The sequence below is a fragment of the Sprattus sprattus genome (genome assembly GCF_963457725.1).
Source record: "Sprattus sprattus genome assembly, chromosome: 4".
Taxonomy (NCBI): Eukaryota; Metazoa; Chordata; class Actinopteri; order Clupeiformes; family Clupeidae; genus Sprattus; species Sprattus sprattus.
In genome coordinates this window covers 18,940,834-18,954,936 of record NC_137923.1, presented here as the reverse complement: position 1 = coordinate 18,954,936, position 14,103 = coordinate 18,940,834, and the positions used below count along the sequence as shown (strand labels likewise).

The 14,103-nt window shown below is 42.6% G+C and overlaps 1 protein-coding gene across 1 annotated transcript; it reads right to left on the bottom strand.

The window, feature by feature from the left end:
- Positions 1-5,574: 5,574 nt before the first annotated feature.
- Positions 5,575-11,928, bottom strand: abhd8a (abhydrolase domain containing 8a; the record flags this gene model as incomplete). Its single annotated transcript, XM_080838149.1, has 5 exons — positions 11,805-11,928; positions 10,494-11,369; positions 9,554-9,724; positions 6,419-6,635; positions 5,575-5,784 (listed from the first exon to the last, which is right to left on the bottom strand). The coding sequence occupies exons 2-5, from the start codon at positions 11,354-11,356 to the stop codon at positions 5,575-5,577; spliced, it is 1,461 nt and encodes a 486-aa protein (XP_080694275.1). The 5' UTR covers positions 11,357-11,369; positions 11,805-11,928.
- Between the last annotated feature and the right edge of the window lie 2,175 nt (positions 11,929-14,103).

The window sequence follows — 14,103 nt, the reverse complement described above, 5'->3', positions numbered from 1 at the left end:
AGAAAGATATTTATACACATGATAAATATATATCACTATGTAATGTAATATATCCATGCAAAGGCAAATTAACAACAGCAAGTCTGCAAAACAGCAACTGTGGTTTACTGGTGGTTTACAGCAGAACACATGCCACAGTGTTCTTGCTGCGTGGAGTTCCAATACACAGACAATAATTAAGCCTACCATATGTTTTGTGTATCCTATGAAGGCTTAAACAAACAAGCCAGCGAGAAATGCCTCAATCAAGGCTAGGGTCAAGGTTTATATCCCGGATGGAATTCATTTTTGCATAGAAATAGTTGTTTTTCTTTGGAAATCATGGACCTAATTATCAAGCCGTCACAGTAAAGAGCGAATCATTCTCAGTCAGGGCTAAAACACGTGTCCGAAAGTAAATTGTAGGAAATTCTGCAGGCTAGCCGACTTCAGGTATTTCTACGCAATAGAAGTGTGTCTTCAATTAAACACTCCTTGTACGTATGTATATGTATATGTATGTATATGTATGTATGAAAATGTTGAATGGGTGTGAGAGTGTATCAGTGGTGGTCTTAGTTGTAGTTCTGGAAGGCTGCTTTGATTTTCTAAAGTTATAAAAGATAACTGGCCAACCGGTTTAACATGCACAAATCAACGGTCCCCGCCATGCATATGTGCGTGTGCACTGTGCAACCCTACCGGAACCTAAACAGCAGATGGGCACAGTAACAGCTAAATATATGTCTTGCTATATACACAGCATTCTTCTAGGTAAAGCCCCATGCCCTATACTCCTTCCTGCAGAGTTGGAGTGGGGGCAAACATTTTTTTCATACTTTCTGGCCACTGTATGGTACATGATGAGCTTGATGTACTTAAACGATCATAACTTACTAAACGTACGGACGAAGATCTGAATAATTTTCTGAATATATCATATTATTTGTAAACCATGCAGTAAATAGTGCACAAGTGTAAGTGGGCTACCTTGTGTACACAATAGGCCTCTGTCTTGTCCCTAGAAGCATTGAGGTTTAAAGTCGCTAATGTGAGTTATTGTCTTATGGGGAAGGAGGGGTCAGAGTTTTCATGTATTTTCATGGCCTTTCCTGTATTTTTATATGCTTGTTTATTAATTATTTATTTATTCATTAATTGATGTCACTTTGCTTTTATCAATCTGTGAAACACTTTTTTCACATGGATCTGATAAGGCTGTACCTTGTTTTAGGGATGACCTACAATCAGATATTGGCAAGCAACTCTAGCAACTCATAGTATTGTTATAAGATTAAGAACTTTGAGAAGATTGTTGAGGGCAAACATCTTCGCCATGGTGAATATTGTAAGACTTCAGAAGAGAGTTAACACGCATGCACACAAGATTTATTTACTTGAGTTAATTCACAAGACCTAGTAGCCCCCAGTACCACCAACCTGCATGCAAAAAGCCCATACCCACGCTAAACCCGCCTAATCTATTCTTCTCCATGGCCGCTTTATTCTAAAAAGAAGGGATTGGCCATTAAGCCAAACCAGGGCCTAACTCAATCTAGTCTACTCAGTGTGCCTGATGCTTGAAATGTCCTGGCCAAAATGTCATTCTCAGTGGGACTAATCCTTTAAATGTCCTAGTCAAAATGGCATGCAACACTTTCACTATTGGCTGGAAAGGGGAGTAGGCCTACTGGTTCACTCCCGCCTTCACTACAACATCATGATTTAGGGTATGTTGACTTCATTTGAATAAAAATATAGGAAATTGACCAAACGTGACCACAAAATATACACTCCCGAGAGCTCAATTTTAGTCATTTTATGAACACTTTTCACTTTTTTTCGCTCACAGTGGTCTCTCCTGGTCCCGTGACTTCCATTTGCACTCATAAATATATAAAGCAGTCACGAATAACTTATCAAAGGCGAATTTGGATGACCCACCCATTACAGATGTTCTATGGTTGAGTGGGCGGGTTGGCGAAAAAACTAATCTCAAATGTAAATATTTGGGTAGTGCCTCTGATTCACGGCTTCCTCATCATCTCACATGCACTGAAAAACATAGGTGTGTGACTGAAGTTCTGTTGCTTCTCATGTAACTCCCACCAGGTTGAGGTGAGAGGAACTTAATTTTGGCTTGTGCTCTTGATTTTACGGGTCATTCCAAACGAAGAGAAGCTGGTCAGCTGTTCTTTGTTAATTTTGCTTTTAAATTCTATCTTGCTCCTTGTTCGTATTTCACACACACACACACACACACACACACACACACACACACACACACGCACGCACGCAAGCTGACGCGCACGCACAAATCAAACGTTCCAACAGCGCACTCTTCAGACAAGAAGGAAAAGGTGCAGCTGGATAGACGGATTGAATAGCATGACATTATTTGAACAAAACTAGCAAATGTTGCGGAGTCTGTCATCACATTTTAATGTGGATGCATTTCAACACACAAAGTATTGTAAATAAAACTTAGAGTTCCAAAAGATTTTGATGCCAAATAATCTTATTTTATTAAAATAGTCTACACAGTCTCAGCAGAACCATTTTAGAGAGCACACAAATGAACAGTCTTTGAATACTGAGGATGATTGTTTATCTTTTTAATATTTTTATATGCACACTTTGCCAGTCAGTGCATGTGTTACATTTATCTTCTTTTCCACTGATAAATGCCACATAGACTTGAACATAGGATTGAACCACATAAAGTAGCACACTGGAGAACAAAGTTTTACGCACATGAATGGGGCAGCGAATGGGACAAGGATACCCAAATATATCTTCAGTCATGAGGTCCATTCACTATAATCATATCCCAAGAGCTTGCAGAGGGGTACATTTGAAGGGACAATACAGTGTTTTATTTTCATAGGAAAACCATAGTTCAAGGGGCATCCAAATTCATCCATTCATCTATGCATCCATTCGTTTTTCTTCTCTTGAAGGTGTAAGAATGAAAATTTCCAACCACAGATTCTTTTGCACAGGGGATGGGGAACCTGAATGACTCAGGAGGTGCAGCACTGCAGAGGTCCTGGAACATGCCGAGCTGAGGAGACTTTTTAGGCTGCAGAAGGGGGCCCCGAGTTTGCCACATCTCCGTACCACGAGGCGTGTGTTTGTATGTGCACGGGTGGCGCCTGAAGGAAGTCTATCTCACCATGAGGCAGGTGTATGTGCACAGGTTACACCTGAAGGACGTCTCTCTGTCCCATGAGGCGTGTGTACGTATGTGCACGGGTCACGCCTGAAGGAAGTCTTTTAATCAGTTATTGCCACACACCCAACATCAACCTGTCCTCTATAGAATTACACGTCAGGGCTGGGTAAGAAATCAGTCCCCCTCCATGTTCTGTGTCTGATGACAGTGCTCAGCATTGGACAGTATCAGCTGCAGTATACTGCTGAACCTCCTGAAGACAGGACAATCCAAACCTCACAATGATCGTACATCATACATAAGTATGGGTTTATTCCTTTTCTTCTTAGTCCCACACCAAAAGGATTATTCATAGTTACAGTAATTACATTATCCTTGATATTTATAAGATAAGTCAGCATACATTTGTAATTGTAAGTTAGATACAGGTAACTGTAAATATGCAGTCCATACTTATTTTTTATGCATGATAATAACTTGGGGTGGTGTCCACATATAATATACTGAATGTTTGTTCTTTTCCCTGTTATGTCATTTGGTTTGGAATGGAACATTTGTGGCCTCAGGACACTGCAACATTGTCATCACCACTTAACCCTTTGAGGAGTGAGTTATTTCTTACAGATCTCATAGTTTTACCTACAATCTCACACACCGTCTGGATCCCATAGTTTTACCTACACTGTCACACACCGTCTGGATCCCTCCTGCCTGAGTACCAGCAAGCCAACACCGCACACAAGACCAGCTGCAAAGAAGGACAGCTTTCACTGCAAACATTTGTTAATGGCCCTCCTAAAATATGAATTAGGATTTTTAGATTGTGTCTAATTTGGAGTTTAAGACACAAGCTTATATATGTTGTTGAATTAAACATTAGATCATGTCAGAGGTTCTTTGTACAAAGAAAGCTTAATGTTGGTTATTTGATATATTTAAACCCATTCCATATAGGCTTGTTTTCAATCTTAATATCAGAATACTAAGACGTTGTTTGTGCACCAAGTCTTACTTCACAGTAAGTATTATTATTACTTATGAATACACCTGTCAAGAAAGGTTCTCTCTATCACATGCTTAAATCAACCCATCCAGGTGAGTAGAAATAGCTCTCTTAAGCAAGTCTGGAAATATTCAATGACAAAGTAAAATGGTTGGCATGGTAACATTGGCTTTGAGTGAACAGCTGCTCCCCTTGCTTTGCATATACAGACATCACCCATCTAGAGAAAGATTGTGGACCCAGCAATATGAACAAAATGGCAGACACAGCAGACATCCATGATTGTCATGTACTATTAAATGGCATTAACAATCCACATTTGGACTTTCTGCTCTGGTCCCTCTCAAGACATTCCCGGTCAAATACACTGTCTATCTGACACTGTCTGAATCGTGCAGTATTGTCTCACATTTGTGCTTGCTTATCTCATGGCCATGACCTTTATAAATATCCTAGCAGCTCCCTCAACTTCAGTCTTAGGATAACAGTTGGATTCCATGCGGTTTCCATCGACGCTGGACAGTAGCTGTCTCTGCCTCCCTTCACAATCATTCTAATTCCACTGGCTTCAATATGAAGTCATTGCATTTACTGGACGTTCATTTCAGAATGGTCAACATCTATAAGGTGAAATTTGTTTTATGAATAAAGACGCCCCCTTTTAATAGTATACAGGGGAATGTTTTTATAATAATTAATGACAATGAGATATTAATTTTCTAGCCTCCTGTTCCCTTAGAGTTTAGATAGATGATATCCATGTTACCACGACACCATGCGTCTTTCTTACCCCCTGCCACTGGTCGATGATCATGTTTTGTAGTTCATAATTTGGGGCAAGACGTAACTTTTACTATTATTAATGGTTGCTGTAGCATTACTAAGCTGTAACAGTACTGAACAATTTGCCACACAACAATCAGTTCTGGGAAAGACATTTTTGTCATAGCTAAAAAAGTGGTCCTCCTTCCACCTGGATCACCAGTAGCATACAAAGGGGTACAATCATTGCACCACGTCGTTCCCCAACATGTTCACACAAACACAGAAAGCGGCTTTGGGTCCTCCAAGAGAATCACAAACATTATGTGTATGTTACGTCCTGTCGATTTGACACACCAAGGACAAAAGATGTTATATTTTTTAACGTTAAGGTGAGAAATCCAGCCCACCATATTTATCCTTGAAGTGGATCCGTCCTTGTTCACCTCAAGCCATAATGTCTATGCATTTCCTCGCTCTCGCACTCAACATGGGGGCGTCCTTTCTTAGCCTCGCTCAAGAAACGCTGACTTTGTCGCTCACGCAAAAAAACAGCCTTCTGCCTGTTGAGAAGTGCAGACCAAGAGCAAACCAGCCATTTTCAGAAAAAACAGCTTTCACAACATCATCGCTACGCTCTACCAGCCCTCACCAGCTATTTGTTTAGAGGCCTGCTGGCTTTGGGGGCATGCATGTCGGTGGTCTGGTTGGCGGTGATGGGCTTGAGCACGGCTGTGACTTTTTTGGAGGTGTCTGGCTCCCACAGGAAGAACTCGTGCAGCAGGGTGTTGACCGTCTCTGGGCACTCCATCATAACCATGTGGCTGCCTTCCTCTATGATTTTCAGGAAGGCGAACAGAAGGATCTGAAACACAACCGTTGATGATGGGGAAGTGAGTCTGGTGCTGATGTGCGCCTTTACTGAGAGATGCTTTCCACCAGACAGTGACTAATCTAAAAATAATAAACATTATAAACAAGTCTGTCACTAGAGGCCTAAATCAGACAGCCTTTTGGCATCTAAAAATGGTCTTACTAGTGCAGAAAGACAAAGAGGAGACTTGTGAACAGGCGACAGCGAAAGTTACCTGACACTCTTCTTGTGTTAGAAGAAAATACATTTTGGGGACCCTTTTGAGGGGAGGTTTTTAGTTAATTGGTTTAGGAGCGTGGCTCATTTCTCCATTTATGCTGTTAATGGAGTCACAGACTACCTCTCAGATGATGCTTGTGTACCAGTACATGCTGGCACAGTGAAGCTAAGCCTGCCACACACATTAACATTTGTGAGGCATTTCCATGACAACGCCGTCTCAAGGAGAGAAGAAACATGAGTTGTGGCCTTCTAATTCTTCTTCTAACAGCCCACGACATCTTGTTTCATATTGGACTATTTCTATGTGAACAGTTCATGTTAATGTTTGTTGTTATTTCAACAATTCATCTAACACAAGATACCATGCTGTGCAAAGCCTATCTAGATTTATCTCCTCTCTCACCTCTGCCATGCGCTGGTCCTCGTCCATTGGCACAAACTTGTCGTACATGCCGTGCACAAGCAGGATGGGCACGGTGAGCTCGGCGTGGTACACCTCGTCCCCCTCAGGCCAGTACTGCCCACTCATCATGGCGCGCAGCACAAACGGCGACACGTTGAAAGCATTGCCCGCCTTCAGGAGCTGTTTCTCTTTGGCTCCCTGACGAGCAAAGCCAGCCCTGCCCAGATGAAAAAAGGGGATGATCATAGAATTTAGATTAACACAGCTGTAATTGCCAGTGTAGACATAGTTGACTTCCATATGCCAAGTTTATGAATTCTGGTATGCATGTGCCAGAGTGAGCAATTCATTTGTATAAAATGATGGAATACAGTTGTCATCGGTCTGTAGCTTTGAACAGTGAGGTAGATTCTCCCACTTAAACACCTGGGGCCGTATTCACAAAGAATCTTAGGGCTAAAAGTAGCTCATAAGTGGCGAATTTAGGAGAAACTCCTAAAAATAATGGGCGTGTCAGTCTTAAATGTAGGACTCCTAATTTTTTTTACTAAGAGCAATTCACAAAATATTTTATCCCTAAAAGTAGCACCTAAGTCTAGGACAGCTTAAAACTCCTCATGAGGACTCCTAAGTCACTAAGACCTATTCACAAAAAATCGTAAGATGGCTGCAGCCGACTTGGAATTGATAAAAGACATTGCTTAAAAAACGTGAAGGTATTAATATTGTCGTAGAATTAGCGCGGGATGCAATGACGCCTTTAAACAACGATGTGTCCCGAAGTGAAATGTTTGGACACATAAAGATAGCCTATTTGGCTTCGCGGAAAACGCAAATGACGACACTGGGGATCATCATTCAGCCGTTTAATTCATCAAACTATCAACGCACTGTAGACCCCACATCATCCAACAGTTGGATGTACCGATGACTTGTGCAGCGGTCTGCAGCAGGTTTTTGAGAACTTACCAGCTGGATGCCGCTGGGGTGACAGTGGCTATTGGTCCTGGGACCAGTAGGCTTTCGCTTAGGCTATACGTTTCACGTTCGTTTCGCTTTGATCAATTAAGATTGGAGGGCTTAAAGGGCCGCATGTGCTGATATTTGAAGTGGTCAAGGGCTGGAAATATAATAGCCTTACAGTTTGCTGGGTGCTTTAATTATTACTGCCTTGATTACATGCAATTGCCATATTTTATATTGATCGCTTTATATTTCTCTTAACGTGCAAAGTGTCATTCCCGTTGGATGCACAAACTTGTTATCATGCGTGTGCATTCTGCTAACTGCACTGTCCATAACTATTTAATATGACTTAATTTGAAGCCTAGGTTATTCTCTTATTTTCAGTCGATATAGTGGGATTGTTAGAGAGACGTCACAAATGAGTTTTTAATGAGAGAGCCTGTCAACAGTTGGTATTATCCTTAGTATGAGTAGGTCTCAGAGCCGTTGTGAATCACTTTTAAGAAATTACTCCTACGTAAAAGGTTTTAGCGCGAGTTAGGAGCACTCCTAGTGGTAAGATAAAAGGCTTTGTGAATACGGCCCCTGATTTGTATGTCAAGATTCCATTTTTACCATTTACAATACAATCAGTATTTCGTCAAAATGTATATTTTAATTAATTCATACAAAATTGTGATTGTATTCTTGTACAGCATACAGGGGTTGCATAAACATTAGAATACAGGTCAGCATAAATGTCATCAGCAGAATTTGGATATCTGGGGCCGTATTCACAAAGCCTTTTATCTTAACACTAGGAGTGCTCCTAACTCGCGCTAAAACCTTTTACGTAGGAGTCATTTCTTAAAAGTGATTCACAACGGCTCTGAGACCTACTCATACTAAGGATAATACCAACTCCTAAGCTTAAGATAAAAACTCCGTTGCTATGGATGACGTCGCTTCTCATGCACGAGTTTAGAAGGGGTGAGGACGGTGATTGGTTGTTGACAGGCTCTCTCATTAAAAACTCATTTGTGACGTCTCTCTAACAATCCCACTATATCGACTGAAAATAAGAGAATAACCTAGGCTTCAAATTAAGTCATATTAAATAGTTATGGACAGTGCAGTTAGCAGAATGCACACGCATGATGACAAGTTTGTGCATCCAACGGGAATGACACTTTGCACGTTAAGAGAAATATAAAGCGATCAATATAAAATATGGCAATTGCATGTAATCAAGGCAGTAATAATTAAAGCACCCAGCAAACTGTAAGGCTATTATATTTCCAGCCCTTGACCACTTCAAATATCAGCACATGCGGCCCTTTAAGCCCTCCAATCTTAATTGATCAAAGCGAAACGAACGTGAAACGTATAGCCTAAGCGAAAGCCTACTGGTCCCAGGACCAATAGCCACTGTCACCCCAGCGGCATCCAGCTGGTAAGTTCTCAAAAACCTGCTGCCAGACCGCTCTCCGTTGAAATGCACAAGTCATCGGTACATCCAACTGTTGGATGATGTGGGGTCTACAGTGCGTTGATAGTTTGATGAATTAAACGGCTGAATGATGTTTTACGCGAAGCCAAATAGGCTATCTTTATGTTTCCAAACATTTCACTTCGGGACACATCGTTGTTTAAAGGCGTCATTGCATCCCGCGCTAATTCTACGACAATATCAATACCTTCACGGTTTAAGCAATGTCTTTTATCAATTCCAAGTCGGCTGCAGCCATCTTACGATTTTTTGTGAATAGGTCTTAGTGACTTAGGAGTCCTCATGAGGAGTTTTAAGCTGTCCTAGACTTAGGTGCTACTTTTAGGGATAAAATATTTTGTGAATTGCTCTTAGTAAAAAAAATTAGGAGTCCTACATTTAAGACTGACACGCCCATTATTTTTAGGAGTTTCTCCTAAATTCCCCACTTATGAGCTACTTTTAGCCCTAAGATTCTTTGTGAATACGGCCCCTGACTTCTAAGTGCCAAGTTGGGAAATATGTATGTGATGCTGAAGCAAACACTTAGTTTAGAAATTTAAACAATTTATAAATGACCACCATATATTTGATCATGTTTGATCTAGTATAAGTCCAAAATTCAGATGTTGGACACATACTGATTCAACATGACATTGTCATGACATTCCCATACAGCACATGCTGGGCATGAGTCTTACTTGAGGAAGCTCCAGGCCAGGCAGGGAGAGAGGCAGTGCAGCACGCAGGAGGGCAGCTGGAAGATGGAGCACAGGCTGGGCTCCAGGGCCGTGGGCCCCCCGCCGTTTATCATCACCACCTTGTGCACTTGCTCTGGGTACTCGTGTGCCAGAAATGTGCAGAAGGACACGCTGAAAGAGAAAGAGAGAGACAAAATTCATTGTTAGTATTTTTTCTGCTCCCTTTTTTAAATCATTATCAGTGTTTGATTCTGCTTTAGCAACACATGAACCGTCATTTAAATAAAACTTTGAATTTAATTGAATTGAGAGAGAGAGAAAGAGAGAGAAGAAGAGGAGGAAAGTTTTCCACTAATGCTTATGATAAAGGTTTTTTTATGCTAATAAATGAGGATGTACTGTACACACTGCAACAGGTCTAACTGTTGGCACATTTTTTAGCAAATGTGTTAAATCACACCTATGAGTCTCCCTGCAGTCTCATGCTATCAGTGGTGGTGCATATGCTGGGTTGCCAGTTTCAGATGAATTCAGTTTATTATACAATTAATTGCCATTTGCCAGGCCATTCAACTCATGACAGAAACAACAGGTTAAAAAAATCAATCTCATTAGTCGCTTTCATATCGATGCATGTGGGCTTCCTAAATCTTAGGCTGAGAGAGAGTGCCGAATTGCTTCACTGAGGTGGTCCACATTGCTGCGTTGGCAACCCTTATTCATATACACTGACAAACTGAGAATGCAAATATGCTTTCCGAGTAAATCTAGTTATACACATACAACAATTTTACACAGCCTGCAGCTTGAGAAATGTTTTAAAAATGTTTTTACCCATCACATTTCCATTTCTAAATTTGCAGACGTACAGTTAATTTTAGTCCCTGCACTTTACACAACAGTTCATCACTTCCCACGTGCACCACACATTCTCACTCACCCATAGGAGTGTCCGATAAGGATGTTGCGCTTGCGTGCGTATCTCTTAAAGATGGCGCGCAGGTCCTCAGCCAACGCATAGAAGGTGTACGCGGCGGCGATCTGGGGCGCGGTGCTGGCACCATGCCCGGCCAGGTCAGGGGCGATGACTTCGTAGCCGAGGCGCGAGAAGAAGTCCAGCTGGCTGCCCCAGATGTCCATCGAACCGCCCACGCCGTGCACAAAGAACAGCGCCACATCGGCCTCTGTGCCCTTACAGCTGGAGATCTTGCGCTCCGAGTCGATCAGCACTGTGCGCTTGGGCTTCCGCTTCTTCCTGCGAGGAGGAGGCGCAGGCTTCTGTTGAGCGGCAGCAGCCAAGCCGTTGCCGCTGGACGCAGGAGGGGGCAGCGGGGCAGGTTTGGGGTCAGGGGTCACAGCGGCAGCGACACTGCTGTAGTCGGCCAGCTCCACCTCCAGGGTGGTGCACGGCTCCACATCTCCGTTCTGGCACTGTAGGATCTCCGAGTGCAGCACGTCGCCCAGGTTCTCGATCACCAGCTGCCCATTACGGTACACCGTAATTTTGCGCTTGCAGTGGACGGTGCTTCCCCCGTCCTCCGCCCTCAGCTCCTTTTCCTTCTCCTTCTCCTTCTCCTGATCCTTCCCCTGGTTATGCTCATAGTTCTGGTCCTGGTTTTGCTCTTGGTCCAGTTTAGGCGGGCGCTCTGGGATGATATGGCGCACGCGCAGCACCCGCCCCGGCTTCACCTCCACAAACTCAAAGCCATCGGTGCAGGCCGAAGACTCCACGGGCAGCACCACGCTGCTGCCAGTCTTGCCCCTAAGACAGCACAGGATGCCATCTGTGATGCTGGTCAACATGGTGCCTCAAGTCCTGGAGAGACATAGAAAGACAATCTTGACTCACTCTCTCTGTCTCTTCCTGTGTGATTCTCTGGCATTCAAACAGATAAACATGCCAAGAGATGTTATTTATTAGCACTCCCTCTCTCTGAAGCATTCCATTTTTGTTTACAGGAGGAAGTGCTGATTAAAACATTCTCATGATTGGTAGTAAGTCAGCTGCACCAGCCTGAGGTTTTGCTATTACAAGGGAGTATGGATATGTATACTATATATATTTAGTGTAGCACCACAATACCAGAAACATAAACCTTGTTACTGAAAGCAATCTATAACACAAAAGGATTGTCATTTATCCCCAAGTAAGACAAGAAAAAAAAACCTGTTTCAGAAATCAGGCAGGGATTGTAGAATAATCACAACCACATGCAGTTTTTACTACATTTCTCAATGAAATTGTACTCACACTGAGGTCAACTGAAATCCAAATTCAACTGTCAGTATTCACCCACATAAGATTCAGACTGTCTGACTCACTGAGCCTAAATCAGTAAGACAATGCCCCTTGCTTGTGCCGCTAGCTGACGGTGTTGTCAAAAGGGTAGTGATTCACATTCTGACACAGAGACATTCTAAAATTAGACAAGGCTCTTCTAGCATGGCCACCTTGGTTTAAATAGCAAAAGGTTAGCTTTAGCACGTGATTAGCTCTATGCCCCCCGTACCAAAGAATACAATCATCACTCTTAAGCTAGTTTTCAATGGTGGCTGGTCTCCACCAGAGAGAGGTGTCCAATTTCTACCCATCCAAAACGGGGCATGAGGTGCCCCCAAAACCTAAATATAGGCAAGAGGAAAACCAGTCAGATGCCTTCTAACTATCCAGGAGAATGTGGGAATGCATTTTGGATGATGGGATTGCAATCGGATAGTGCTTGACCACATAACAGTACTGGTGTAAACGCAGACGCTTTGAAGACGGACTGTGGTCAGGGACACATTGTGACCACAATGAACACAAGTATGAAGGCAATTGCGTTGTCATTCCAAGTACCACAACTATGTGGGGGACTATCCATAATACAACACAATTACACAGCTTTACGGATGGGTACCATCTTCTTATATTGTTCTTCTTTTATCCTTTTTGTTGTTTATTGTTTTTTGGACCCAAGAGGAGGATGTGACGTCAGCTGGACACAGCAATCGGATCTCATTAAGATCTCAATGTGGCAACTGGAGACACCAGGTGTAAATGTAATCAGGTTAAAATCTGGATTGAGATACAATTGAGATCCGATCGCTCTGTGCAGCTGACGTCACAATATGATCACCTAAAATATATTTTAATGCCAGGTTCAAAAAGCCCCATATCTAGAGACAATCTGGATACAAAACGCATTTTAATACTTTTCTCTGACAAAATAGTACCAGTATGGGTCGGATACTTCAAATTTCAGCGCCAGCTTTAGACATCAGCAGTAGATTAAATAATTGCCTTGTATTTGCAGTGTTATTAGTTATAGAACCAACTTGACATGACATGATATGACAAGCCAAATAAACAGCTCACAAAAAGTCAGATTCTACCTACAGCAGAGTCAGGGCTTTCTGGTCTGGCAAAGCTGTCTGGATTACATTTCTATTTCAGACATGAAAGTATGCAATTATAAAACGCAAGTCTAGCATGTCTAGCAAGTTCCTTTATGGTATTTTCATAAACCCCCTCTTAGTTATGGTTTAGGTTTTATAAACACATTGACTGATTACACTTGGAATAAATTGCTGTTCTGTTTAAGTTTTCACTTGCACGTCTCTGGCATGGCAGAATACAATGAAATCTGGATTCTGCATTTCTTCACACATAGCTGCTTTCTTAATCCTTCTTAATCAAGGTTTGTCAGAAGTGATTCTCATCAAAACAGGACAAAGTTCCTCACCCTGGCCCTCACAATACCTCACCATCAGGACTTCCTGAATTCCCAGTACAGTTCCCCCATTACACACATCATCCTAATGGCTATCAGAAGGGCAGCTTGCTGACTGCAGCAGGCTCTGCAGTCAGCAAGCACAGAAGTGGGTGTTAGGAGGACAAGGCTACGGGCAAAGGTATTCTGACAGTGGAAAACACTCTCCGGCCCATACAGCACAATATAAGAGCTGACACCCTCACCAGCCTCAGCACATCCTGTACAGTGCACTGCGCTGCGGCAGGGAGTGGAATGTTGTGTCCCACATGACAGCTGGTTTTCAATCATATCAGGGCCGGATCAGGGCCAGAGAAAGTGGCTGTATAGTGCCTGCTGGGGCTCCAGAGACTGCTGCTGCTGTTGTTATTAGTCTGTACTGTAATGCAGGGGTGGGAGACTGCAGGGAGTGGAGTGTGGGGGAGGGAGGTGAGATGAGGTGAGAAAAGGGGCAGAGAGGAGAGGAAATGAGAGGGAAGAGCAGGGGAGATGACTGGATGAGAGAATAGACGAGTCAACCAGAGGAGATTACAGCAATTTTGAGAATCAGATACAAGCTTTGCTGTACCAACACGCACCACCCCAGATAGCCCCAGAAGCATCATCCACCCCCATACATAATTAACATGCTTGGAGAAGGATGGTTTTTTATTCCGTTTATTAATCATTCTCAAAGATGACAGTGAAATGAACCCTCCTCATGTGTATGTTGTTCTCACTGTGACAGAAAAGCTGATTGCCCATTGTTGGGACTAGATAGTGATTTGTCCTGTTTATTGCTCAAGGTTGTCCAGTAAG